General features: G+C 45.7%; 1 protein-coding gene across 1 annotated transcript in view; it reads right to left on the bottom strand.

The window, feature by feature from the left end:
• The window catches only part of L1CAM (L1 cell adhesion molecule), a 97,863-nt gene extending 71,393 nt beyond the window's left edge, over nucleotides 1-26,470 (bottom strand). The window contains exons 1-6 of the mRNA XM_055003450.1: nucleotides 26,286-26,470; nucleotides 12,992-13,097; nucleotides 8,138-8,334; nucleotides 4,230-4,352; nucleotides 1,937-2,107; nucleotides 1,729-1,840 (exon numbers count right to left, since the gene is read on the bottom strand). Coding sequence (XP_054859425.1) covers nucleotides 1,729-1,840; nucleotides 1,937-2,107; nucleotides 4,230-4,352; nucleotides 8,138-8,334; nucleotides 12,992-13,097; nucleotides 26,286-26,379 — 803 coding nt within the window. The 5' untranslated portion in view covers nucleotides 26,380-26,470. The remainder of the gene's footprint in view (nucleotides 1-1,728; nucleotides 1,841-1,936; nucleotides 2,108-4,229; nucleotides 4,353-8,137; nucleotides 8,335-12,991; nucleotides 13,098-26,285) is intronic.
• Nucleotides 26,471-26,681: the final 211 nt, after the last annotated feature.

Consider the following 26,681-nt stretch of genomic DNA (forward strand, 5'->3'; position numbering starts at 1 on the left):
TTTAATAAAGAACAGAACAATAAAATCAGAGGATTATAACAACTGATTTTATTGTTCTATACTTTAGTAAAATGTATGCACTAGTCTTTTACTTTCTGTACTGTTCTCAGCATTTTGTTCATGTTGGTTTGGTTTTTCTCAGTCTTGTGGATACCTAATTCTTTTTTGGGTTACTTCCCCCCTCTTGGTTTGCTTTCATGCTTTTCAGGCACTCAGCAGGGAGTGAAGACACCTCCTCTGACTGAAGGATGGGTTGAGGATTTCATTTCCCTGCCAAACTTGTCTAAGAAGTGACAGGTAAGTCCAAAAGAGTCCAGTAGCACCTTTAAGACTAACCAATTTTATTGTAGCATAAGCTTTCGAGAATCAAGTTCTCTTTGTCAGATGCAGCTGGCAGGGAGAGCTGTGGTTATCGAAGGCTTATACTACATAGGAATTGGATACTTTCACTGCTACAAACTAACGGCAAACTGACTGCACACCAAAAGGAGATGTTTACATTTCCAAGCAAAGGAATGTTTTGATTGCCTCCAGGTTAAATCCAGAATCCTTTATTTTTAAATTATGTTTCACCCCACTTCTTTGCAGCAGCTTACAAATTAACAAAACATACCTGCAGCCAACAAAGGCACAGGAAAAATATACAAAAATGAAAATCAACAGAAAACAGAATGGGGGGAGGGGGAGGGGAGGAAATCCAGTACAAAAAATCACCTCAGAAACCAACCTCAATACATCTCTGTCCTTATAACACAACTAGGTACTCGTTTCCCAGGTGATCGAGTGTCTCTGTACACGAGACACCTCTGTCAATTTCAAGGCTCTGTCAATTTCACCTCTCTACAGAGTCAGCTAGAAAAGAGGAAATTAACAAACCCTCTGAGGAGTGATCTCTGCCACTCTGTAGAGAGGTGAAATTGACAGAGCCTTTGGCTCTGCCTTTTAAAACTACTCTTCCCGGCTAACATTGCGTCTCTCTACACTTGAGCGTTCTCATGTAAGATGTCTCCTGTAGAGAGACTAAGAGCTAAGCTACAAGAGATGAATTACACGAGGAGGAGCACATGAAGGGAGTCGCAATGTTAGCCGGGAAGCTGAGTTTTAAAAGAGATGGGAAGGCTCTGTCAATTTCCCCTCTCTACAGAGCCAGGGAGAAACAGCTCAGGTTTATTTCTTCTTTGCCTCCTAGAAGGGGAGGTGAAACTGACAGAGCCTTCCAGAGGCAAAGAGGAAATTAACCAACCCTCTGAGCAGTGATATCTCTGGCTCTGTAGAGAGGGGAAATTGACAGAGCCTTCCCATCTCTTTTAAAACTCAGCTTCCCGGCTAACATTGCGACTCCTTTCACGTGCTCCTCCTCATGTAATTCGTCTCTCATAGCTTGGCTCTTAGAGTAGGACTTCAGCATTGCTGGAGGGAGGTTCCAGCTTTCCCCCTTGTGTCATTTTCCTGACCTGAAATGGCCCTGGTGAGAAAGAAAGTGCCCCCCTCCATAACAGCAAAATGGGTTAGCACTGGAACACCTGTTGAAACTACTAAGTGATAGGTTTAAGACAAGGATGCCCTGCAGAATTTGTTGCCAGAGGAAGGCTATGCAGATAAGCTAGTAAAAGTAGAATCCAGTCACCTGAAATACATCCTTCCTGCCCCCCATTTCCATCTTTTCCCACAGTCCTTGGCAGAAATACCCTTTTGTTCCTTGGACAACCTTCCTCCCTAGGCACTTACAGTCCTTCTGGAATGCACTCCAGAATCAAGGTCTTTCCCAGCAGCGCCACATATGAACTGGGCACTTCCTCCGACAGCATCAGATGCGGCTTCCTCATCAGTAAAGAGTTGGCTGCAGCAGAGAAAGAAGAGAAGCTCAGGGGATGCCAAGAGCCAACAGGGCTCTGACCATGTCCGCCTCAAGCACTGCAGCTCCCGGAAGACTTACTGGGCATGACCCTCAGCTCAAGGGGTTCCTTCTGGATGATGATCCGGTGGCCAAGGAAGTGGGCGTTGCAGATGTAGTCTGGGCGGCTGTCAGACAGCTGCACGTTGGCAAAATAAAGATTCCCATCCTGACCCAGGGTGACTCGCTCATTCTGTGTAATGTGTATAATCCCTGGGGATTGGAGAACGGAGCACAGCAGAGTGGTCAAATGCCACACTAAAGCCAACAGGCTTTCCTCACCCCAGTATACACAGACAGAGCCCACCCAACATCGTAGGACCAAAACTAAACCCTGGGAAGAAAAGCAGGATATAAGTACCATAAATAATAAGCAAAACAGGGTGCAGAGTGCAAACATCAAGCCCCAAGAGACGGCAAAGAAGGCTGCAATTACACTATGACAAAAAGGGCACTTTGCGTTTTCTAGACACATATTGTCGTTCGACACAAGAGCAAAAAACACCTTGCAAGATGAGGCCCATTTCATGACAGTGGTGAGGGAAGATGCTCACAGGGCCAGAGGCAACAACCCTCCTGGCCTCCACGGACAGAGCCCCGTCCCTCTTGGTTAGCAGTGTGTGGGATTGGGACTCGGGAACTCGAGTGTCCTGCTCCAAGCTAAAACACTAAGGGTCTAACTACATGTAATGTTTTCCTTGGGGGTGTCCCTGGGTCAGGCGAAGGGCCCTGTTCTCAAGGTCGGCCCCTTCCTGGGTACGTGGAAGTCTGACTCACATTGCAACTGCAGAGCACACACAGAATGAAGAATTCTGTACCTTTCCCTTAGTGACATTTTCCAAACCTGAAACAGCTCTTGGGGGCACAGTTTCCCCACTGGGGGCTGTATGTGTCTTGATGAGCAACATGTCATGTTTCCACGAGGATGCAAATTGCTCTCCTCATGGGGACATTTCAAGGTGGGAAAATTTCATGGGAAGAAGATCTTTGCATCACGGTCACGATCCAAATCAGGCCCACACCTGCCAGGGAAGTGTGGCGTTTAAGAACATGCCTCTCCACACAGCCTGGGAACAACCCAGAGCAAAAACGTATGATGTAGTTGAGCCCTTTGCACTTACTGAGTTACATTTTCCTGAACCAAAGCTCATTGGATCTCTAAGTTAGTTTTAGGCAGCTAGCTGTGTCCGTCTGCAGTAGGACATCACGATTTGAGTCCAATGGCATCTTATTTATTTATTTATTTATTTTATTTAAGCAAGCGGGCTCAGAGCAGATGACAAACGGAAGTTAAAAAATCCAACAGGGTAGCATAAAAATATAAAACATCATTATAAAAATTTATTTAAACAGCACCACACATATTGCACAACTCTCCAGTATCAACGAATTTCTGGGGCTGAGTGGCCGATTGGTAAAGGCAGCAAAACCAGAGGGGCATCCGCCCTCCCTTCTGGCAGAAGGCCAATCGGGTGGCTCGCCTGCTTCAGCCACCGTCTATCTGGCAGAACATCTTTTGAGTGATAAAGTTCCTTTGACTGAAAAAGGGAACTCTAACTCTTCAAAGCTTCTGCCCTGAAAATCTTGATGGTCTCTAAGGTGCCACTGGACTCAAATCCCTTTGGTCTTCAAGATACCCACAGCTGACTTACAGTGAACCAGATCCTCTACCCCATTACTGTTCATTGTAACCAACTTAACCAGAGATTGATCCTGGGGTCTTGTATACAAAAGGTATGTGTGCTACCATTAAGCAAAAATCCCTTCTAAAAATGGAACCAGGGAGCGCCAGTTAGAACCCAGGACCCTCCACTCACATAGGTAACTTTCCAACCTACTGGTTCACTTTTTTTTTTTTTTTTGGAACTGGCACCCACTTCTAAATTTACTGTACTTTTGGAGATCCACTAACAAAATAATTCTGTACTGCTTTCCAACTCCCCGGCACAAATGCAAGAATCTCACATCATTTAAAACTGAGTGTGCCTGTGCAATTTTTAAAAGTATTTATATTGCACTTCTGAATGGCAGATTTTATTTTACGGCTGTTTCATACAGGATGCAGAGGCAAACCCAAAGCGAGCCTTCCAGAGTTTTCTTCCACTCCCAGTTCATCCTGTCTCTCCCTTCCCCTGTGAGGCACTTGCAAGGGAATCATTTGTGACCCACTTTTAGGCCCTGACCCACACTTTGAGAACTGCTGCCCCTAGTCTTTCAGCAAAGCAGCGGGCTAGCTGCCCACTCACTCCTGCAAAAGCAGTCCCCCAAACTATTTTGATCAGATCTGCCCTTGGTCAGCTCTACAGGCCTCTGAACAGCCATTCAAAATACTCACTGCTGTTTAGCCAGTAGATTTTGGGAGGGAAGGCGCTGATGGGTGGGTTGCAGGGTAATACTGCAGAGGCCCCTTCTTCAACTTCCAAAGGATCCACGCTCTCCTTGGGCCACTGGGGAGCACCTGGAGGGTGAGAAGGGAAAGAATAAAGAAGACAATGAGGACAGGAAGGACCCACCGAGAAATTGCCGGGGACTGCCACAGGCATAATTCGCAAAGCTCTTTTCCTTAGAACCTCCTTGCTTCCTGTTCTCCTTGGCCCAAGGGAAGGATGTACAGCTAACAGGCCGTTGATTATTATTCAGTAGTACCTCTAACCAACTTTATTGTAGCATAAGCTTTTGAGAACCACAGCTCTCTTCGTCAGATGCGATGAGAGCTGTGGTTCTTGAAAGGTGACGATGCATCTGACAAAGCGAGTTGTGGTTCTCGAAAGCTTATGTTACAATAAAGTTGGTTAGTCTTAAAGGAGCTACTGGACTGTTTACTATTTTGCGACTACAGACCAAAGGATCCACGCTCTCCTTGGGCCACTGGGGAGCACCTGGAGGGTGAGAAGGGAAAGAATAAAGAAGACAATGAGGACAGGAAGGACCCACCGAGAAATTGCCGGGGACTGCCACAGGCATAATTCGCAAAGCTCTTTTCCTTAGAACCTCCTTGCTTCCTGTTCTCCTTGGCCCAAGGGAAGGATGTACAGCTAACAGGCCGTTGATTATTATTCAGTAGTACCTCTAACCAACTTTATTGTAGCATAAGCTTTTGAGAACCACAGCTCTCTTCGTCAGATGCGATGAGAGCTGTGGTTCTTGAAAGGTGACGATGCATCTGACAAAGCGAGTTGTGGTTCTCGAAAGCTTATGTTACAATAAAGTTGGTTAGTCTTAAAGGAGCTACTGGACTGTTTACTATTTTGCGACTACAGACTAACACGGCTAACTCCTCTGGATTATTATTCAGTGAGTCAAAACTCTCAATGTGGCAAGACCATGGGCAGCATGCCATGGTGCATGCTGTTCAGTGCACGTAGCAGAATGCAAGGGATCTGAATTCAAGTTCCTGATTGATAAGTCTCAAAATATCCAGGTAAAAATGAAAGCAAAACTGAAAGAAAGAGAGCAAAACATTCCAAGGTTTGCCAGGGCAAAGTAAAGGGCCAAACTAACTGTTACACCTTAAAATGTGCAGCTTCTGCTAACCTACATCTTCTCCCCATATCTCCTGTACATGCACAAAGGAGGATCGACACCCCACTGTCTCCTAGTTTGAATGTAAGAGGGATGGAAACCCTAGCAAAAGACAGTATGCAGTAGTATAGTCTACAGCCCCTCTCTTTCCAACGCCTCTCTCTGAACCATTTTCTTACAGCATATTCCTATTACCCGTGAAAGAAAGCCTGCCTGAATAATTCATTTTTGCATAGTTTGCAGAAAGCCAGGATACTAGGAATTTTCATTACCTCTTTGGGAGAGCTATTGTATAAGTTGAGGGCCATCACAGAGAATGTGCATGTATGGCCAGCTGTTGATTTTGCCCACTGGCAGAGCGGCCCTTGCAGAAGGCCTTGTTCAGATGCTTGAAGCTGCTGTGGTGAGGCATAGGAAGAGAGGGTGCATGTGATAGCCAATACCTTGAACTGATGGGAAGCCAGTGGAGTGACTGCAGATTGAGAGTCTTATGCATGCTTCACAGAGTTCCTGATAATTGAGTTCCAGCGTTCTGCATCAACTGGAGTCTTCCAGTTGATTTTGAGGGAAAACCTATGTAGAATGCATTACAGTAGTCTAGTATTGACATTACTGTGGCCTGGATCCAAGTGGCCAGACGGACCATATCAAGGTAAGGGGCCATCTTCCAGGCTAAACTGAGTTGGGAGAAGGCATTTTTGCAGCTGCATTAGCTTGTTTCTCTGGCAGCAGTGCTGGATCCAGTAGAACCCTGAGGCTCTTAACCAAGTCTGCAAGGGTCAACTGTACTCCATCAAAAGTGGGGAGCACATTTCCCAACCGGCGGCACTTCCAACTTGTCTGGGTTCGGTTTCAATTTGTTTGCTTGCAGTCATTTGACCACAGCTGTCAGGCAGTGGCTTAAGGTCTTTACTGTATCACCAAGGGATTTGGATAGTGACATACAGAGCGGAGTGTTATCTGTATATTGATGACATCCAGTTCCAAAGCTACTAATATTTTCTCTCAAAAGCTTTACATAGAGGTTGAATAACAAAGGGGATGAATTAGCCCTGTGGAACCCCGCAAGATAGTTCCTTGTTCCATCAGGAACGATTTAAACCAGTCCAAGACATATCCCGATACCTACTTCTGCCTCTAATTGTCTGAACAGGATGGCACGGTCTACTCTGTCAAAGGCTGAAGATAGATCCAGGAGGAGCAACAAAGAAGCATGGCCTTTGTCTACATTCAGAAAGAAGTCATCAACTAAAGCATCAGAGCAGTTTCGGTCCCATAGTCCCGCCTGAAACCAGACTGAAAAAGAGCTAGAGCCCAAGAGTTATCCAAGAAGATCTGTTGTTAGTTTGCTACTGTTCTTTCAATCACTTTGCCTAGAAAGGGCAGATTAGAGACTGGGCAATAATTGAACCTATCGTTTTTGTCTAGAGATGGTCTTTAAGCAGCGAGCAGATAACTGCCTCTTTGAGTGGCTGAGGGAAGGCACCTTGACTGATTCGGTGACTGATTTATGATAGACATCAAGGACTAATTTAGGTGGTCTTTACATGATTTTAGAAACCAAGGTGGGCAAGGATCCAGTGCACAAGCAGTGATCTTCACAGATACCAGGATCCCATCAATATTCATCCCTGTAACTGGTCAAAACGGTCCGTAAGTGGACCATTTTTACAGCAGGCATCTATATCGGAGCTATTTTATCATGCTATTTTATCAGCAAAAACTTTGCAAACGCGTTACAGCTAATTGACCCAGTAAAAGTTCAGGTTTAAGAGTCAGAGGATGTTGAGATACTAATTTGGATGGTTGTGACCTAGCAATTGTTGCAAAGAAATAACATTTCTTTGCCACTCTCACCAGTGCTTCATAGATCTTCTAATGGCCTCTGTATCAAGCTCAATGAGTGTGCAAGCTTTCCACCAGTGTCTTTCTAGACGTCTTCCAGCCCTGTTTAGGTCACCCAGCTCCATGGTAAATGACTCCATGGTAGCTCTATTGGACTGGCCTGGTTCACATTCCTAACCACCCAGCAGTCATAACGGTAACAGTTAGAAAGAAGAAAATGCCATAAAGTACAAGAGCTTTTGGGATCTTTAGAGACAGGTGGGAAAAAAGCAGAGGAAGCTCCAGTTCTGGGAGAGAATTGCAGACTACAGAAGGATTCTCTTGGTCATCCCCAGATAAATTCCTCGCTGGTATCAATTCTCTCTGCTGCTTGTAGCCTGGATCGATACGGGGGTCTCCACTCACAGCCGCCTCCTCCATGCCCCCCATCCTCGTTTTTACTTCATCCTCAGCAGGCATAGGGGAGGGCGAGGCCGAGCTGGAGAGAAAGAATGGGGGAGGGGCCCACCGAGGTGCGGATGGAGAAGATTGGCAATTACATCACCCCAACACTATGAAACCATGGCAACCGTTTCCATGGAAACAGGGGCGCCCGGCTGCACTCTAGGGAGTCCGGCAGGTAAAAGAGAAAGAGCCGGGGAAGAGACATTTATTGCAACGGGAGGAGGGAGGAAATTTATTACTCGGAGAACCGGTGCACACGTGTGCAAGCGGGGCCAAGAATCCGCAGCATCAGCAAAGCCTTGGCAAAAAAAGTATTGCAGCGAATTGTGTGTGTGTGTGTGCGTGTGAGAGAGAGAGAGAGAGAGAGGTGGATGAGGGGAGCAGCGGATTGAAGAGCATCAGTGTAAAAGGGGGGGGCAGAGCGGGGCTCACCCTCAGCAACAATCCGGCTCTCTGTACTCATGGCTGTCCCCAGCAAGTTGCTGGCGTAGCACCGGTAGATCCCCTGGAACCTGGGGGCCGCATTTCCGTTGTTCGTACTGATCACCAAAGTCCCTGATCCATGCCGTTGTGTCACTCCCGGCTCCTTCTGTGGGTCAAACTCTTTCCCATCCTTGGTCCAGCGGAACCTGCCAAATTGGGGGAGGGAAAAACATGGCTTGGTAAAGAGGGCACATTTATTTATTTATTTATTTGCTTCATTTATACCCCCGCTTTCCTCCCCAAAGTGGACTACATCCTTCTCTTCTCCATTTTATCCCCACAACAACCCTGTGAGGCCAGTTAGGCTGAGACTGGCGCAAGGTCCCCCAGCAAGCTTCCATGGCAGAGTCCAGATTCGAACCTGGGTCTCCCAGATCCTAGTCTGACGCTGTCACTGCACTGCACTATGTGTTCGGTGAAGGCAGTAAGGAAGGAAATCCAGCTGCTACCATTTTGCAGGAGGCCCCAGCAACTAGAAACAAAAGCATTTGGGAATGTGATGGGTCTGGGGGAGGTAGACATTAAACTGGGGTTCCAAAGAAAGGCTTAGAGGAGGGGGCTGCTATAATAGCAGCAAGGCGACATATAACAGACAAGATCCAGGAGGCACCATTGTCTGGGAGGAAGATGCTTCTTTCAGAGGATTATTACGGATAACCGGGTAAAATCATAGATGCAGAGAACTGTGATTCTCGAAAGCTTATGCTACAATAAAGTTGGTTAGTCTTAAAGGTGCTACTGGACTCTTTTTGATGTTGGGTAAAATCAGCATCTCCAGGGCTCAGGACAGAGTGATGGTGGGAGAAATGGGACTGCAGTTGCTGGGTAGATCTGATTATGGAAATACAAGTGGGAAATAATTCACAAAAGCTGGAGATAAGACAAAGGCACGGGTCAGGTGATCCATGGAGGGCAGAGTAAGGTCAGGGACATTACTAGAGCATCATAGGGAAGCATAAAGGAGATGCAGCAGGAGGCAGGGAACGCTTCACACCATCACATTGCCAGTTCTGTAAGCACCGGAAAGTGGGGACTGAAAAGGCCACTCCTGGGAGCTTCTCATAGTCTGGCCTAGAAAATCTCCAGTACGGTATTCAAAAAAACTAATGCAGATTAGCAAATCAGAACAACCTGTTAACAGATTAATTATATTAATTATTAATATAATGCAAATAAGCATGATAGTTTCTGTTGTGTCTTTAGTCAATCAAACATTTAACCAATTAATGGTCGAAATGCTACAGAGTCCATTCTAGGATGGTACTTTTCTTTCAGAAGTACTGGTTTATTCCTGCGCAAATGCAGATGAAATCAAAATACTCAATTAATCAACTAAGCCTCGTGCCAGTGACAGCCTTAGCACTGGGATATGTATTTGTATGCTGGATATCTGTTTGGAGCAGAGCGCTGTGGCAGCTGCAAGAATGGATGCTGGCATGGCACATGTGTGCCCATACCAGCCAATTACTGCCTAACCATCTCTCCCATGGGTAGCTGGGCAGCAACTGCAAACATCTAGTGTCATTTCTAAAGCTAGTGCAGAGTTCTGTGAGCTGTAAACCAGTTCAAGTCTTGCCTCTTCTACGGAAGTGGCCCTTCTTACCCCTTCAATCTGCAGTCTGGGAGTTGGACAAGAGTTGCTAAATCAAGCCATTGCCCTCAGACATCAGGACATAGGTTTCTCCATGATGGGGTAGAAACAGGGCTTGTTGCCTTGCAGCCTTCTGTCTCCCTTCCCTCCCACAACTGAAGACTTCTGGGTTCAGCAAGTTTTGAGTCAAGCTTCAAGTCTCCATGGCGACTGAACACGGGAGCTTGGGCAAACCGGCACTTGTTTTTCTCCCTCACAAGCCAAGATTCTAAACTGGGGTTAAACTGTGGTTTAACATACCAGGGAATGATGGTAGTAGAAACAAACCCTAATTTGCTCAGGGTTGATTTGAGGTTTGGCTTTTTTAAGGGAAATTTTGGAACAGTGCAGGACAGGAGTCCCCAGCGTAGAATGATGCCTGTGAATCAGTGGGGGTATGCAAGGCATGTCTTGTGTAGGGGGAGGAGATATGGCTCCACTTGTTTTAAGTCTTGGGTTCAAAAGGCACCTGGATGACTCCTTTTACTTTTCACATCCTTTTCACATTTTACATTTGCTAACATAATACCACTCATGCATGACATGAATCCTCAAACTGCGCAATTAATTTTTTTTTTAACAATGGCATATTTCCCCTTGGAACTGCACATTTTGTTTCTGCTTTTTTGGAAAGTCCCAATTCAAGGCTTCCCCAAAACCAGACTCTTTTGACTGCGATCCACACACAACAGGATATATGAGGCAGGTGTGACAGCACGGCAATAAGCTGTGTTCATGCCCATTGTGTGGACAAACTTCTGTTATGATGCCTGAATGCAGAAATGCTTTCAGTATCCTAAAGCTCCATCAGAGGAAGAAGAAAGCTAATGGACAAATTGTTAGGCCACATAACCACTACCAATCTTTATTGCAATGTCTGGTCACTTAAAAATCCTTCCACCGGTCCTTGTTCTGCCCCCAACCCCATCACAGTATTTGGTAGTCTTTTACAGAAATTACCCATTCCAAGCCTCACACAATTTCCTTAAGATTTTACATGAAAAATGAAATCCTGCCCTCAAGTCATAGTTGACTTATGGCGACCCCTGGTGGGGTTTTCATGGCAAGAGACTAACCGAGGTGTTTTGCCATTGCCTGCCTCTGCAGCCCTGGTCTTCGTTGGAGGTCTCCCATCCAATTACTGATCAAGGCTGACCCTGCTTAGCTTCTGAGATCAGGCGCTCCTGGGCTATCCAGGTCAGGGCAAAATTTTATATACCTTTGCATATTTTCCAGGTGAAGTCTACCTGTATGCAAATCAGATGTGATTTTTTTGAAAAATCACATCAAACCAAAACAGCAGTCCAGTTATTACGAGAAGAAAATCTGGGTGTAACAAAAAAAAGTTCAATATGGATGGCAAATAAACATGATATTTTAATATAATGCCATTTACACAGCACTTTTAAGTACTTCACACTAATTCGTATAACACCCCTGTACAAGGATATGACTAGTTCACTTTTTCCCTAGTTTATTTTAAACAGGTTGTTTTCTTTTGCAAAATGAGCTGTCAGGCTTGCTTCATCAAGAAGGAAAACAGCTTGGGAGGGGGAAGGAGACAGAATTACCCTTCTCTCCCATGCCGTTTTCTCTCTAGCAAAAGCCCCCCCAAAACGTGCTTTTACCCTACTGGAGAAAGATATGGGAACCTGTACATTTTCTCCCATGGGGGTACAATCAGTTCAGAGGTGGCCTTTTCCGTTTATTTATTTCATTTTTAAAATAAGCACAGAGGAAGCTGTAATATCTCATTGAGCCCTGAGGCTGACGGGATGGGGCTTGACGTTTTCTGTGGCCACCAAGTGTGTTCCTGACAGGGATTCAATCTCTCAGGGTTTACTCAATGATATGCTGCTCCCAGGTCCATTGCTGGGCTTCCTACTCCTCACCCTCTGAAAGTAAACCTTCTCAGGTATAACCATAACAACAACAACAATATTTGATTTATATATCGCCCTTCAGGACAACTTAACATCCACTCAGAGTGGTTTACAAAGTGTGTTATTATTATTATTCTCACAACAACAATCACCCTGTGAGGTGGATGGGGCTGAGAGAGCTCTGAGAGAGCTGTGACTGACCCAAGGTCACCCAGCTGGCTTCAAGAGGAGGAGTGGGGAATCAAACCTGGCTCTCCAGATTAGAGTCCTGCCACTCTTAACCACGACACCAAGAAACACTAAAAGAATCATAATGCCCAAACAGAATCTAAATAACATTCCTGAAGAATATAAAGACCATATAAAGGACAGATTTGCATTATTAAGTTTAATTAATCAGAAACCAGAAGAACTGTGGGCTGAAATCAGAGACATTAAGAAGGAAGAATGTGCAAAGACTATTCCTGTAGCCAAAACAAAAGAGAAGCCTAGATGCATGCCTCTTAAAATTGCTCAAGATAGATGAGAAACAAAAGTAAAGGGTAAGAGAAATAGGGTCAGAATTCTAAACGCAGCTTTTCAGTGACTTGCACACCTAGGCAAAGAGAACTATTATAATAACCAGTGCAGAGGAATAGAAGAGAAGAAGAAAAAGGGACGAGCGAGAGGCTGGTTCCACAAGATCCAGGAAATCAAAGGAAAATTCAAACCATTGCTAGGGAGGCTGAAAGATCAACATGGAAATATAATATCCAATCAGGACAAAATAAAGGAAAGATGGAAGCAACATGCTGAAGAACTATACAGGAGGGATTAAAGGATGACAGATTCCTTCAAAGAAGAATCTTTTGATGAAGTGAAAGCTGCACTCAAAGCAATTAGGAGAAACAAACCATCTAAATTAACCACCACACCAAACTGGCTCTCAATAATAATAACATTTGATTTATATACCGCCCTTCAGGACAACTTAACACCCCCACAGAGCAGTTTACAAAGTGTGTTATTATTATCCTCGTGACAATCCCCCTGTAAGGTGGGTGGGGCTGAGAGAGTTCTGAGAGAGCTGTGACCGACTCAAGGTCACCCAGCTGGCTTCAAGTGGAGGAGTGGGGAATCAAACCCGGCTCTCCAAGTTAGGGTCCCGTCACTCTTAACCACTACACCAAACATGCCTTCAATTTTAATTCAGAAAAAAAAAAGTCTGCTTCAACTCCTAGCGGTTTGGGAAGCAGTGCCTTAAAAACTGCAGGAAGATACTCCCTAGGGGCCATCCTTTCCTGTACTCACGTCAAAGCGGGGTTCCCCGTGGCCTCGCATTTAAGAACGATGTCATCATTGGGGAAGACAACCATCTCCTCCTCTGGCTGGTCTGTGAATTCAGGTGGTTTCCACACTGGAATACAGAGAGAGAGTCATAAGCAGAGATCCAGCATCCCGTTGCCCCCCCCCCCTTCCCAGCCACCTCATGCTCTTAACAAGCTGTAATAAAATAACTATATTTCACAGAAGAACACATTAAAGGGCTACAGAATTCAGATTCAGGCCACTGAAGATGCCCCCCCACTCCAATCCCCCATAATCCTTGACTGGCTTTGGCTTCCCTCTGCCCCCCCACCCCATCTTTACCCACCCTTTCCTAAAAGACTCACAGTTCTGCAGATCATCTTCATCATCAAGAAAGCAAAGGGGAAAGGGGAGGAGAGAGAGAGAGGAGTTATTATTTAGTGTCTGTTATTCTTGGGGTTACCATTGCATCTGTTATTACTGTGTCTGTTATTGTTATTATTGTGTCTGTTACTGGCTAGCCCATCTGTTAGTGACCAAAGCTTCACACCGCATGGAAACATAAAGCTGCTGTTGTATGCAAAAGAGTGAATGTATGCACAGAAGGAGCATGCACAGGCTGTATAACAAGCATGTTTGAGAAAGGAAGCATAAGTGTGCAAGGCAATGGGGGGGGGTCAGCTGGTATGGCATATATCAATGTGAGAAAATCAGTTCAGTGTCATGATAAGGAACTCCAGTGTGGGAAGCAATCAAGGCAAGAGAGGGAGAGAATAGCGAGGGTGCAAGATAGCAGCATGCGACTATGTGACACAAATCTTGGAAATGAGGGAGTATTTGCATGCAGGGAGGCATTTTTCAGACACAGCATATAGTCAGTAGAGCGTAGGGTCTGCAGTGAAAAGATGTGCTTCCCACTTGGTTGTTGTCTCGCTAGTACCCACATTGCTTGCTTCAGATCTAAAGCCACCTTGTAATACACTTTGAGGTACACTCAAACACCAGTGTGGGTGTTTTTTCTTATTATTCTGGCAAAGATGCTAAATGGATGTAGACAAAAGAGCTGGAAAGCCTCAAGGTTGGGATTTTGGATTATATGGGACTTGACTATAAATCTCGTTTCAGGTGTGTAGCTGCAATCTATAAGAGCAGAACAAAGTTCACGGACAATAGCACCTTCAAGACGAACCAAATTTTCCAGGGTAGAAGCTTCCAGGAATCAAAGCTCCCTTTGCCAGCTACAAAGGAGAATGAAGCTCCATCCACTCTTCTGTCCAGAGGGCCAGTTGGAGCCAGGATGCAGAGGTACAAAGCAGAAAGTAACCCGCTTGATCAGAGCTGGAAGACAGCCACAGAGGTGTGCATATCTCCTTGGTCAAATAAATCCTTCAATCAGGCTCGGCTGGACAGTTTTCTAAAAAGGCAACATGGTGGGATACTTCCTGACAAACACAGCAACGCCATTCCACAGTGCGGGAGCCACCACCAAAAAGGGTTGAGCGCAACAGCAGGAGGGGACAGAAGAGGCCAGTCAGTGGCCTTGAGCTGGTGGAGTTGTTGTTCACATTGGTATAAACATTACCACCTGCCCACAGAGCCAGCTACAGTTAAAAACACAAAAAGGCACTGCCTGTTGGAGGGAAACACAACAATATGATTTTGATAACAGTGTTTTGATAATAATTTTGTTTTAATTTATATAAAGTGCAACGAGTGCTCAATAGTGCAAAACATCATAGTAATAAATAAGTTCACAGGAGGACCAACACACTCTTCCTTCTTGCTGTGATGTACACACAGTCCACAAAGCCTTAGTGGCACAAAGCTCGTTGTGGGTGGGATTTATTAAATGGGCGGAGCCTGACAGGCGTGTGCCAGCGCTATAATTCCATTTCATAATCAACACTTTTTCAAAGGCTCATTATGACCACGACAATTTAACCAATGTTATGACAAGCAGTTTGCCAGTATTATAATCCCTTCATAATCAACACTTTTGACCACAATTTAACAAACGTTATGACTAACAGTTCCCAAACGGTGAAGCTTTCGGCGTAAATTTCCGTTGGAGTATGTTGGTCCTCCCGTGGATTATCAAAAAACTATTATCAAAATCACATCATTGTGTTTCCCTCCAACAGGCAGTGCCTTTCTTTTTTTGGTTTACTTCAGAGGAGTCCCTTGTTTTGGTTTGGTGACAGTTAAAAACACAGCAACAGGCACCTGCTCAAAAGGTGGCCGACTTATTGTAGTGAACAGCCTTTTCTCAGCGGGTGTCTTCAACCCACACAGGTCAGAGCAACGGGAAGGCCAACTCGTTCCACCCCCCCCCACCCCGCTTTAAGGCAAGTTGAATTGATTCTTATAGGAAACATTGCATCTAGTTGAGTCAGCGACAGGTTTGAAAGAGGCCCAATTAAGAGAGGGGAAGCGTCTCAAGGGAGTCACTTGCCTGTTCATCACAGACATGAGGGGAGAGGGGAGAGGAGAGATACACAAACATCAAAATTGGGAGGGGGTGGGGCAGCAAGAAGGAGCTCTGGGGGAAGGCTGAGGCCCCCTCCCCAGGGCTTATAATGAGAGAGGGAGCTCATAGGCGCTCGAGAATTGTGCTCCTAACTAAATTAGGTGAATCATAATTTTGAGCCGATTCCAAGAAAAGACACAGATGGTAGTTCAAAACAATCTGGGTGAAAATTCCCAAGATTATTAGAAAAGCACTAGGTCCTTAGATTCAAGAGTCAGTTGGATTGGATACCTAAAGGGATTAGGAAAGAGATCCCAAGTGAAAGTTATATCGTGGCTATGATCAGCAGCTAAAATGTTAATCACCAGATACTGGCTTCTGTGTGTGTGGGGGGGGGGGGGGAACCCTTTGAATTATATACAAGCTTCTTAAGGCTCTAAACCATTTACTATATATGAATGTTGTACAAAATGAATTAAAAGTATTATTAACACGGTCAAAACTTGCAAATGTTTATAATGGATGCAATAAGCATCAAAAGACTCATGAATAACAATTTGAGAACATGGTGGAATGGAGTTCCGGCACTTCTTAAAAATGTCACATGGCCGGTGGCCCTGCCCCCAGATCTCCAGACAGAGGGGAGTTTAGATTGCCCTCCATGTCGCTCAGTGCCATTTGACCATTTTCGCAGAGGGCAATTTAAACTTTAAAAAAACTCCCCCCTTGTTCCAGCTGACCCAAAGTGACGTCATTGTGCAGTCTTGAGTTCCACCACTGAGTCCCACCACCTCTTTTTCCAGAAAAAAAGCCCTGGATATTTGCTACGCAGAAATGGGCCGTTTCCACACAGCCAAAGCCTCCAGAAGATCAAGCGAAACTCACGGAATGAAGCATCTTTCTAGCGTGATTTCCTGGCAAGATCCCGTTTAATGATGCGATTTCTGATGTCATTGCGCCATTAAAGGGGATTGTGCCGGGAAATCACACTAGGAAGACGCTTCGTTCCGTGAGTTTCGTGTGTTCTTTCGGGCAGGTGTGAAAACGGCCATGGTATATTCCAAAGGGACAGCTGGGCTACAGTCTTGTGAGCCCTGAAAGACGACCACATTTATTATGGCATAAGATGTTGTCAGAATATTCAATCAGAATGTTTTGCCCTTCCCCTTTCCTGTTTTCTTTTGTCTAAATCTGTGAAGGATGCTTTGTAGTTTGAAGTTCTATGTCTTTTCATATACTTCAAAATTTTTAAAAATTATGGAAAGCAGTGACGCTGCAGCAAATAGCCTCTTTGCCCAAGCATACTCCAGCTACATGCGTCAAGCTAAGAGAGAGAGGCTTTCAGGCTTGGATTTCCTGGCACAGCCAACAGAAACAAGAAGCAACCAGATACTGAATCAAGGTCACTGGCTCATCTCATGCCGGACAGCCAGCCAGCAAAGATCTTTTCCAGCCACGTTACATATGAGCCTTTAAAACTAAACGAAAAAGCCAGCTGTTTCTCCCCTGTATACGTTTATCCCACTTTTCCATTAAGGTGCACAGTTTTCCCATCCCTAGTTTATCTTTACAACTACCCTGTGAAGTAGGCTTTGCGTGTGTTATGTGCTGTCAAATTGCTTCTGACCTATGGCGACCCTATGAATGAAAGACCTCCAAAACGTCCTATCATTAACAGACTTGCTCAGATCCTGCAAACTGGAGGTCGAGGCTTCTTTTATTGAGTCAAGCCATCTCGTTTCAGGTCTTCCTCTTTTCCTACTGCCTTCTACTTTTCCTAGCATTATTGACTTTTCCAGAGAATCTTGTCTTCTCATGATGTGACCAAAGTACCATAGCCTCAGTTTTGTCATTTTAGCTTCTAGGGAGAATTCAGGCTTGGTTTGATCTAGTACCCACTTATTTGTCTTTTGGCTGTCCATGGTATCCGAAAAACTCTCCTCCAGCACCACATTTCAAATGAATCAATTTTCTTCTTCACTCTCCAACTTTCACATCCATAAACAGTAATGGGGAATACCATAATTTGGATTATCTTGATCTTGGTTCCCAGAGATACATCTTTATCTTTAAGGATCTTTTCTAGTTCCCTCACAGCTGCTCTTCCAAGTCTCAATCTTCTTCTGATTTCTTCATTGCAGTCTCCCTGTTGGTTGATGATTGTGCCAAGGAATAGAAAATCTTGAACAATTTCAATTTCCTCATTCTCAACTTTAAAATTGTGTGATTCCTCAGTAGTCATTACTTTTGTCTTCTTGATGTTCAGTTGTAATCCTACTTTGGCACTTTCTCCTTTAACCTTCATCAGTAGTCGTTTCGTCTTCATTATTTTCTACCAGTAATGTGGTGTCATCTGCATATCTCAAATTGTTAATGTACCTTCCACCATTTTTCACTCCATCTTCTTCTAGATCTAATCAAGCTTTCCTTATGATATGTTCTGCATAGAGGTTGAACAGGTAGGGAGATAATATGAATCCTTGTCTGACTCCTTTCCCAATTGGAAACCATTCTGTTTCCCCATATTCTCTCCAGACAGTAGCCTCTTGTCCAGAGCACAGGTTGTGCATCAAAACAATCAGATGTTGTGGCACCCCCATTTCTTTTAAGACTCTCCATAGCTTTTCATGTTCTACACAATCAAAAGCTTTGCTGTAATCTATAAAACACAGGCTGATTTTCTTCTGAAATTCCCTGGTATGTTCCATTAGCCATTGTAAATTTGCAATGTGATCTCTAGTGCCTGTAGGCTGGACTGCAAGAATGCTACTGATCCATGGTCACCCAGTAAGTGAGCTTTGTGGCTAAGTAGGGATTGGACTGCAGGTCTCCCAGATCCTAGTCGGACACTCAATCCACTGCGTCACAAACGTACTTGGACATTCTACATACAAAGCATATGCCTTCCTGTTGAGACAGCACCGCAGAGCCATTCAGCAGAGCCAGTCCCTAATTTCTTATTGCCCTGGGAGAATTAAAATACATCCCCCTCCACTGTCATGTTTAATTTGTCTTAACCAGCCTGATGGAGCACTCAGATTAGGATTTGGGATAGCCAGGTTCCTTCTCCCGTTCTACCAGGGAAGCTCGCTGGGGGACCTTGGGCCAGTAACTCGCTCAGCTGAGCCTACCCCACAAGGTTGTTGTAGAGAAGGAGCAAATGATGCTGTAAGCTGCAGGGTATAAATAAAGCAGGGTATAAATAAATAAACATTACAAGCTCTCACTAAACTATCAAAGTTGAGCTGGAGAGTCATTCTAGTTTTTCTTAGGAAAACGGGAAATTATGGCTCTGCAAAATAATCCAAAGGAATAAAAATCCAAAACATAACAAAATGAGAACTGAATATGCTTCAGAAGGGTCAGAATGCTGAGGGAGGTTTTGAGTCAGTTCAAGGATACGTGGGTTATTAACATCTAGTAATACAGCATGTTTTTCTCCCCCAATTTTGTCCACACAGCTACTGTGAGGCAGGTTAGTCTGAGAGTGTGTAACCGGCCTAAGCAAGCTTCCAAGGCAGAGCATGGATTTGAATCTACCAGCAACCTGACATTCTAACCACTACTCTGAACTGTCTTTCTTAGAATGAGTACAGGGCCTGGTTGCCAGAATTGTAAAGCGTTCATGTGTGAAGAACAAGAATTTAAGACTGGGCCTGGCTAGTTCAGCCCAAGAGTTTGTCCAGTCCAGCAATTTTTTCCCACAATGTAAGAGTGGCAGGACTCTAATCTGGAGAGCCGGGTTTGATTCCCCACTCCTCCGCTTAAAGCCAGCTGGGTGACCTTGGCTCAGTCACAGCTCTTTCAGAGCTCTCTCAGCTCCACTGACCTCACAGGGTGATTGTCGTGGGGATAATAATAACATACTTTGTAAACCACTCTGAGTGGGTGTTAAGTTATCCTGAAGGGTGGTATATAAATTGAATGTTGTTGCTGTTGTCACATAAGACAAGTAGTGCCTTTCAACACAAGTCAGTTCACACACTCAGCTGTGAGAAAATGTTCTGCCGTGGTGGTGTCAGACTGGAACTAGAGAGACCCAGGTTCAAATCTCCACTCGGCCATGAATTTCACTGGAGGAAGTACCTTGGGCCAGTCACCCTCTTTCACACTAACCTATCTCTCAGGATTGTTGTGAGGAGCAGGGCATAGCAATGCATACTGCCCAGAGTTCTCTGGAGGAAAAGCAGCATGAATACATTCAAGCCAGACCATCCATGGTCTTCGTAGAGTGGGATTTCCCTGGCTTCTCTCTCCACTGAGCCTGCTGAAGTGTTACCTTTTGAGGCCAGCAGACTCTCAGCAACTGCACTGGAGTCTGGAGTCTGGGGCTGCGGCTGGAGAGGGAATCTGGGGAATGGCTGCTCCCTCTTCTGAACACTATGTGATCAAGTGGAGCGCAAGTGGAGCGCAAGTGAACAGGGAGGAATACACGTGAGTCTGTTCACTTGCCGTTCAAGTGTCATCCGTCACTTACAGCTTGGCCCTGTGTCTGTGTTGGAGACCTGCCACCGGCTGAGTAATCCCAAGATGAGGCGAGGTGCCTGGATGGATGAAGGGGCATTGATTGGAACATGTAACTTTCAGGACGCATAAACGCTAACAGGCTTTGAATGTGCTGCAACAGTTTGAGAAGCAGACCTTGAGTTTGTGGTGGCAAAAAGATGGAAAGCCAGCATGGGAATAGGATACAGGAAAACCAGGTTTGAGAACCACTGTGCCATGGAAGCTCACGGGGTGACCTTGAGCCAGTCACAAACTCTCAGCCAAACCTACCTCACAGGGTTGTTGTGGGGAGAAAATGGAGGAGAAGGGGAATTATGTAAGCCACTCTGGGTCTGCACTGGGGAGAACATAGAGGTATAAATAATAACATACCCACGGACAGTGTCAACCTAAGCAGGCTGACATGTAAAATAAGGCACGTGCAGTGATGGGAACTATTAGAGTAGCTCAGAAGACTACCACAAATTTTTTTATTTCACAATCCACAATCCGGGTCATCTAACCCCTGGGAATCCTAGCTCAAATTAAGAAAACTGTCCCAATTTTCAACATGGGTTTTGCAGAGGGGCAGACAGCAGATATATTCAGTGCATGCAGGGAGGCTGCTAGAGTGCGTGGCGGGCGCATTAGGCAGCTTGCTGCAGTGCTGTGCTTCAACTCCTCAGGAGTTGGTGTCTGTGACTACCGACGGGGCTGCCGTCAGTTAAACAAGCACTGAGGTTCAGGGCACGGGGTGCAGAGCATGGAGCTTGGAAGGTGCCCCACTTGGCTTCTAGTTTTGAGCTGGGCAATCCACCAATCTCTGCCTGATTGGCCAGCTCTTAGCAACAGCAAGAATAAAAGTGGCAGAAGAGGGTGGGGGACCGGGGCAAGCATGATTGGTGCTGAATGTGGCAAACTTGATAGGGAGAGGGATACACTTCCGAGTTCACCAACACTTTTCATATTGGCTCTGTCCAACTTTGGTGTTTTCCACACAAGGACAGGCTTGTGTAGTTTTCCCATTGTTACTGTGGCTGCTAGTGGCAATGGGATTTCCACATGGTAGGCCTCCCCAGTCTTCCTGCCCTGGTCTCCTAGCAATGGCCACCCCACTTTGCTTTTTCAGTCTCTTAAAAAATGGGCAATTGAATATCTTTTAAAACTATATGCAGTTCAGGTCCTGTGAATTCTCAGCATTCTTTTTTAAAACTTCAGGCCTTTTCATTGCAGAGATATTAGGGGGAAAGCAACACCTCAGCAATGAAAGAGGCTACAGACTTACTTTTTAAAAAAAACCAAAGCTGCTGATTAACAGAAAACGATACACAGGTTGTCGAAGGCTTTCACGGCTGGAGAACGATGGTTGTTGTGGGTTTTCCGGGTTGTATAGCCGTGGTCTTGGCATTGTAGTTCCTGACGTTTCGCCAGCAGCTGTGGCTGGCATCTTCAGAGGTGTAGCACCTCTGCTACACCTGGTGTAGCAGGTGTAGCAGAATGCCAACTGCTCTCTGGTTCTGGTCTGGGGAATACGGACCATTTGCCAAGCAGCAAACCTGGTGCTACACCTCTGAAGATGCCAGCCACAGCTGCTGGCGAAACGTCAGGAACTACAATGCCAAGACCACGGCAATACAGCCTGGAAAATCCACAACAACCATGATACACAGGTTGTTATGAAATCATATCAGTATAACAATATTCATTTGCTTATTTTAAGAAAAGCACCTCAGTAGTGGCAAAGAGGCACTGAGGGGACAGGAAAAATTGCTGCTGTGTAAGCAAGACTGGGAAAATCTCAACATCCATCCAGGCTTTGACACAATTTTTTGCATAATTTTGGCACAAAGTAGGTTTGGGAACGATCAGAAAAAAAGCCGAGGAAGCTCTGGAAGGTCCCTGAATGCTGTGGACAACTTAATGACCACTCAGAGCGGTTCACAAAGCATCAACAACATTAAACTTGGTGCAAATAACTCATCTAAAAACAGCTTATCTCGTATGTAAACATACAGACGGAAAAGGATTTGCCTAGGATGAGGGCACCAGTGTTAGGCAAGGTATGTTTGAATGGTATGGTATTAATGGATCAGGAAAAGCCAGCCATGACAAGAGTCTGTTGTGGGTATTAAAGTTAGGCAACGTGTCCATGAATTCCTTGGTGGGAGACAGAGAAAGAACAAACACGTTGCAAGTAGGGGAAGAACAGCAAATACTGCAAGGGCAGAATTAAAAGCCAGCATCCTCTAAGCAAACTGGAACAAGAAGCTTTTGAAATTAATTTCAAAGAGTGCTGGAAGTGAGTGGGAACAGCCAGACACACACCAAGCTAGCTGAAGTGGTTGTATGGTAGAAATCACAAGCTTTAAAAATCTGATCTGAATTTTCAAAATAATGTCAAGGGAAGTATAGGACGTGTGCCCTCAAGTCACAACCGACTCATGGTGATGCCGTAAAGAGCCACCTCATAGGGTTTTCAAGGCAAGGGATGAGAAGAGGTGGTTTGTCATTGCCTTCCTCTGCATAGTAGCCCCAAATTCTCCTATTAGGGCTGCAATTAAAGCTGGGCTTGCTTTCTAAAAATGAGAGGCCAAAACTCAGGCTTTGAGCAGGCCCTGCAGCCCCACCCCCTAAAGAAGCCTTGCTCTTTCATCCTGAACATGGAAGAAAATTTGCTCTGCAGCAAATGCACTCTGTACATGCTCAGAGTTATTTTCTTTATTGCAGTATTGCATATTTGCATCTTTAAAGGGGAGGTGCATGTGTGACGTGGACACTGATAAGCATGTGGAAGTAAATGAGCCTGTTAAAGGCGGAGAGCCCAGCCCAGCTAAACCAGCAAGATCATTTCATTGCACATTTACACCACTGGAATAAATATATAGGCAAGAAAGCAGGAGAAGAAGAGTAAACTCATAGGACTAAAGCAAAGAGTGACTGGTTGTCAACAGAGTCTCACATTCAGTATGTCCCCCACCCTCTGCAGACAGCAGCCAATGTATTATAGAGGAGAGGGGTGGGGAAATGACAAACCTCACACTTTGTCTTTCTTTTCCTGCACATGTGTTGAAGACACGGGTCAGCAGGAAGCATGCCTTCCCTGTCACATCAACGTATGCTCTATGAGATAACAAGGTTGCCCTCATTTGCAAACAGGGAATAAGTGAATGCATATTGAAGCTCTCACGGCACGCTTCCTCATGGGACTGGCTAACAGCTCAATGAAAGACTGGAGATTGGATCGTTTCAGATTTCTTTTAAAAACAACAGAGGGGCTAGACCACAGTGCCGGGAGAAGGAGGCGTTAATTCTTTTCCTCACAGTTTTCTGGGTGTAAATCACGCCTACCCTGCGGACCATCTGCCTCAGCTCTGGTGTAAAACTGCAGCTGTATGCCTTAAGACGGCTGGAAGTCACACTTTTCACAAGACAAACCTGGACCGGCTGCAGGGACTCCACAGGGGAGCAAAAGGCACACTGCACATGATCAGAGGCCCTTGCTTTTCCCTTCAGGGCTCTGTTCTCATCATGAGTACAAGCTCCAAAGCTTTGCCCTAGTGATCCCTGGCACAAATCACATCTAACTTCTCTGCCCCCAAGACAAGGCCTAGAAAGAGACCTCTGCTCACTCACCCCAACCCCAAAAGAAAGGCCACCAAGTGGGCCAGGCTCAGCCTCGCCAATGGGAGTCTACAATGCCACTATGGATACCAGGGGACACCAACAAAGAGGCAGCCACTTTCCAGAGTGGGCAGTACCTGTTGCCCAGGGCCAAATTGACTCCCTATTCCATGGGATTCTCCCCAGAGGGATGCTGGCCAGACATCCTGCCAAACTATCCCCCACCCCCCACCCCCGCTGTTCTGTGATGCAGAGAAGTTCCTGCAAGTGACTGAGGGTCTCTCTAGATGTGAAGGCAGGAAGTGGGGGGGGGCAGAGGCTACGGGGAGGATTTCGCTCCCTACCTTCACATACCACTTCCACTCTAAAACTGAGCTCCTCGCCATCGCTTGCTTTGTATGCGATTAAGACACACCCGAGTAAAACAAATAGGCTTCCACGCTACACACTCAACCCCAAGAAATTCAGCGGCCTCTCGTGTGACCACGCTCTCTGGGGATCCAGGCTCCCAGATTCCCTTCCACTGTTCTGCCCCCAAGCTCTCTCCATGGTGCTGAAAAGACAACTGTGTGTTTACCTGTCTGCTAGCTGTCCTTGGTGCTGAAATTGGCCAGCAAGCACATTTGGGAGGCATTCCAAAGCCTTTGTTTTGCATCAGTTCAGCACGCTGGTTTGACAGAGGAAATGGGGAGGGCAAGGTGCGATTAGTCCACCTATCCCTTGCAAAGCAGCAGATACCTGGAGAAAGTGCATCTTAAGCTGTGGGGACACTAGCGAATATATTCCTATACGTGGGTATAGCCCTGTCATTCATCCACAGCACAGCCACAGACAACCTGGGTGGCTTTGGGCAGATCACAAGTTTTTTGCTTCTCTTTTCCATTTATAAAATGAAACTGTATCAGACCATCTCAAGGGGTCATTAGGGGTATACTCAAGGGAAAGGGTGCAAAAATCTACGCACACTGAAAATGCTACAGAAGTTCAAAGCAATATTACTATGTAGCAAGTTGCCTACGCTATGCAGGAACAGTGTGTCTGACTGTCTATTACATTTTACCTCATGCTTCTTGCAAGGAACTCAGAACACTGAGAACCAGTGTAGTACAGAGGTTAAAGGGCTGGGCTAGGATCTGGGACACCCAGGTTCGAATCCTCAATCTGCCATGGAAGCTTGAGGGGTGACTATTGAGCCAGGCTGAATCCACACACCCGTGGAGCATCCCAGTGTTGCGCTAAATGTTTGCTAAACACCCGGAAGTGTAGCATCTTTCTAGTGTGATTCGCTAGAATCGTGCTAGAAAGACGCTACACTTCCGAGTGTTTAGCGAACATTTAGCGCAACACCGGGACGCTCTGCAGGTGTGTGGATTCAGCCCCAGTTACACACTCTCACCTTAACCTACCATTGTGGAGATAAAATGGAGGAGGAGAGGAAATGAGAACAATATAAGTTGCTTTGGGCCTCTATTGGGGAGAATGGCAGGGTATAAACAAATAAAGCTGTTTTCTTTTACCCATTTTATCCTCACAACAGCCCTGTGAAGTGGCTTAAGCTGAGAGACAGAAAGAGACAGCATGTCACCAAGCCAATGAGAGCCAGCAAACTTCTAGGCAGATATGAACCCGGGTCTCCCTCATCCAACACAATAACTGCTACATCACACTAGCTAGCTTATGAAAATGCAGACTCAGTTGCATATCCAGACATTAGTCATATGAACCATTGCCCAGTAGACCCCAGTTACTTCCTTACATGTTATAGGTACTAGTTTTTGTTCCTTTCCTTAGCTGGAGGAGCATTGGCTGATAGACGTGGAAAGAGACTTAAGAGGAGGGCAGAGACTGATGTAACGGCTGCTGATGCCAGAAGGCACTAAGACTATTCCCCTAAGTGACTTCTAAGGGAAAGGAGCCAGTTGGGGAGAGAGCTGTTGTAGGTATTCCAGGTATCAATGGTCACCTTCTGCTCACTCTCAGCTTTCCTACCTGCCCTGACGAAGCAGTTCAGGAGAGTGCAGTCAAATGGACCCACTCCAGAGTGGACTTGGAAGAGAAAATGGTCTTGGAGAAAGCCAAGCTGAGTGGCCCTGTGGCGCTACAATCCTGATGTGCTGGCAGCATTGCTAGGGCTTGGCTGTCCTTGCTCCTGGCCACTAGTGACCCTCTAGGGGAAATGGTCCACCAAAAATATTCCTGTAATCTTAATGGCCAGTCAGCCCCCAGGCAGAATCACGCATGGCAGTTTCAGAGGAGTTAGCTGTGTTAGTCCGTAGATGCAAAATATTAAAGAGTCCAGTAGCACCTTAACCAACTGTATTGTAGCATAAGCTTTCGAGAACCACAGATTCTCTTTGTCACATGCATCTGATGAAGAGAGCTGTGGTTCTCGAAAGCTTATGCTACAATACAGTTGGTTAGTTTTAAAGGTGCTACTGGACTCTTTACTATTCTGCATGGTAATTTGAAATTTATAGCCTGTTACACAGCTCAAAAGCAGAAAAAAGTTCCTTCCAAGGCAACATCGCTCTACAAAAACAAAATGCCACAAAAAGAACCAACCACAGGGATGAATGTACTAAGCCCAGAAACCGGAGAAAATGCTACCCACCATCAGAATCTGGGCAACATCCCCCAACTTTGCTCCAAGATCCAGCCCTCCCTCATTGACCCGCACTTTGCAAACCATACCGAAGGAGAAGAAGCAGCGCTTTGACTACTCACAGTCTTTGGGTAACTGGATGGCGACGGCCACACTGCAGAGAAGCAGCACCAACAAGGGCCCATGCGAAAGCAAAGAGGCGGCCTTGGAAGGCATCTTCCCAAGCACCTGGGGCTGGGCCCTCTCGCTGAACCTCCGTGGTGGCTCAGCAACAGAGGAGCAGGCAGCTGGCACAGCCCAGAATGAACTGTGGCTGGAGGGAGAGAGAGAGAGAGAGAGAGAGAGAGACCATTAGCAACCCCCCCTGTGTAACTGTGATTGCCCTTCCCCCACAAAACATCCTCTCCCCAAGGAGTTCAGCACAGACAGCAAAAAGGAAAGGGGGTGTTAATGCAGCCCTTTATTTATTTATTTCCACCCTCCTTCCCTCCAACTTGTTGGAGGAGTGTGCAGTGGTG

Source organism: Eublepharis macularius, chromosome 19 (genome assembly GCF_028583425.1).
Source record: "Eublepharis macularius isolate TG4126 chromosome 19, MPM_Emac_v1.0, whole genome shotgun sequence".
Lineage (NCBI taxonomy): Eukaryota > Metazoa > Chordata > Lepidosauria > Squamata > Eublepharidae > Eublepharis > Eublepharis macularius.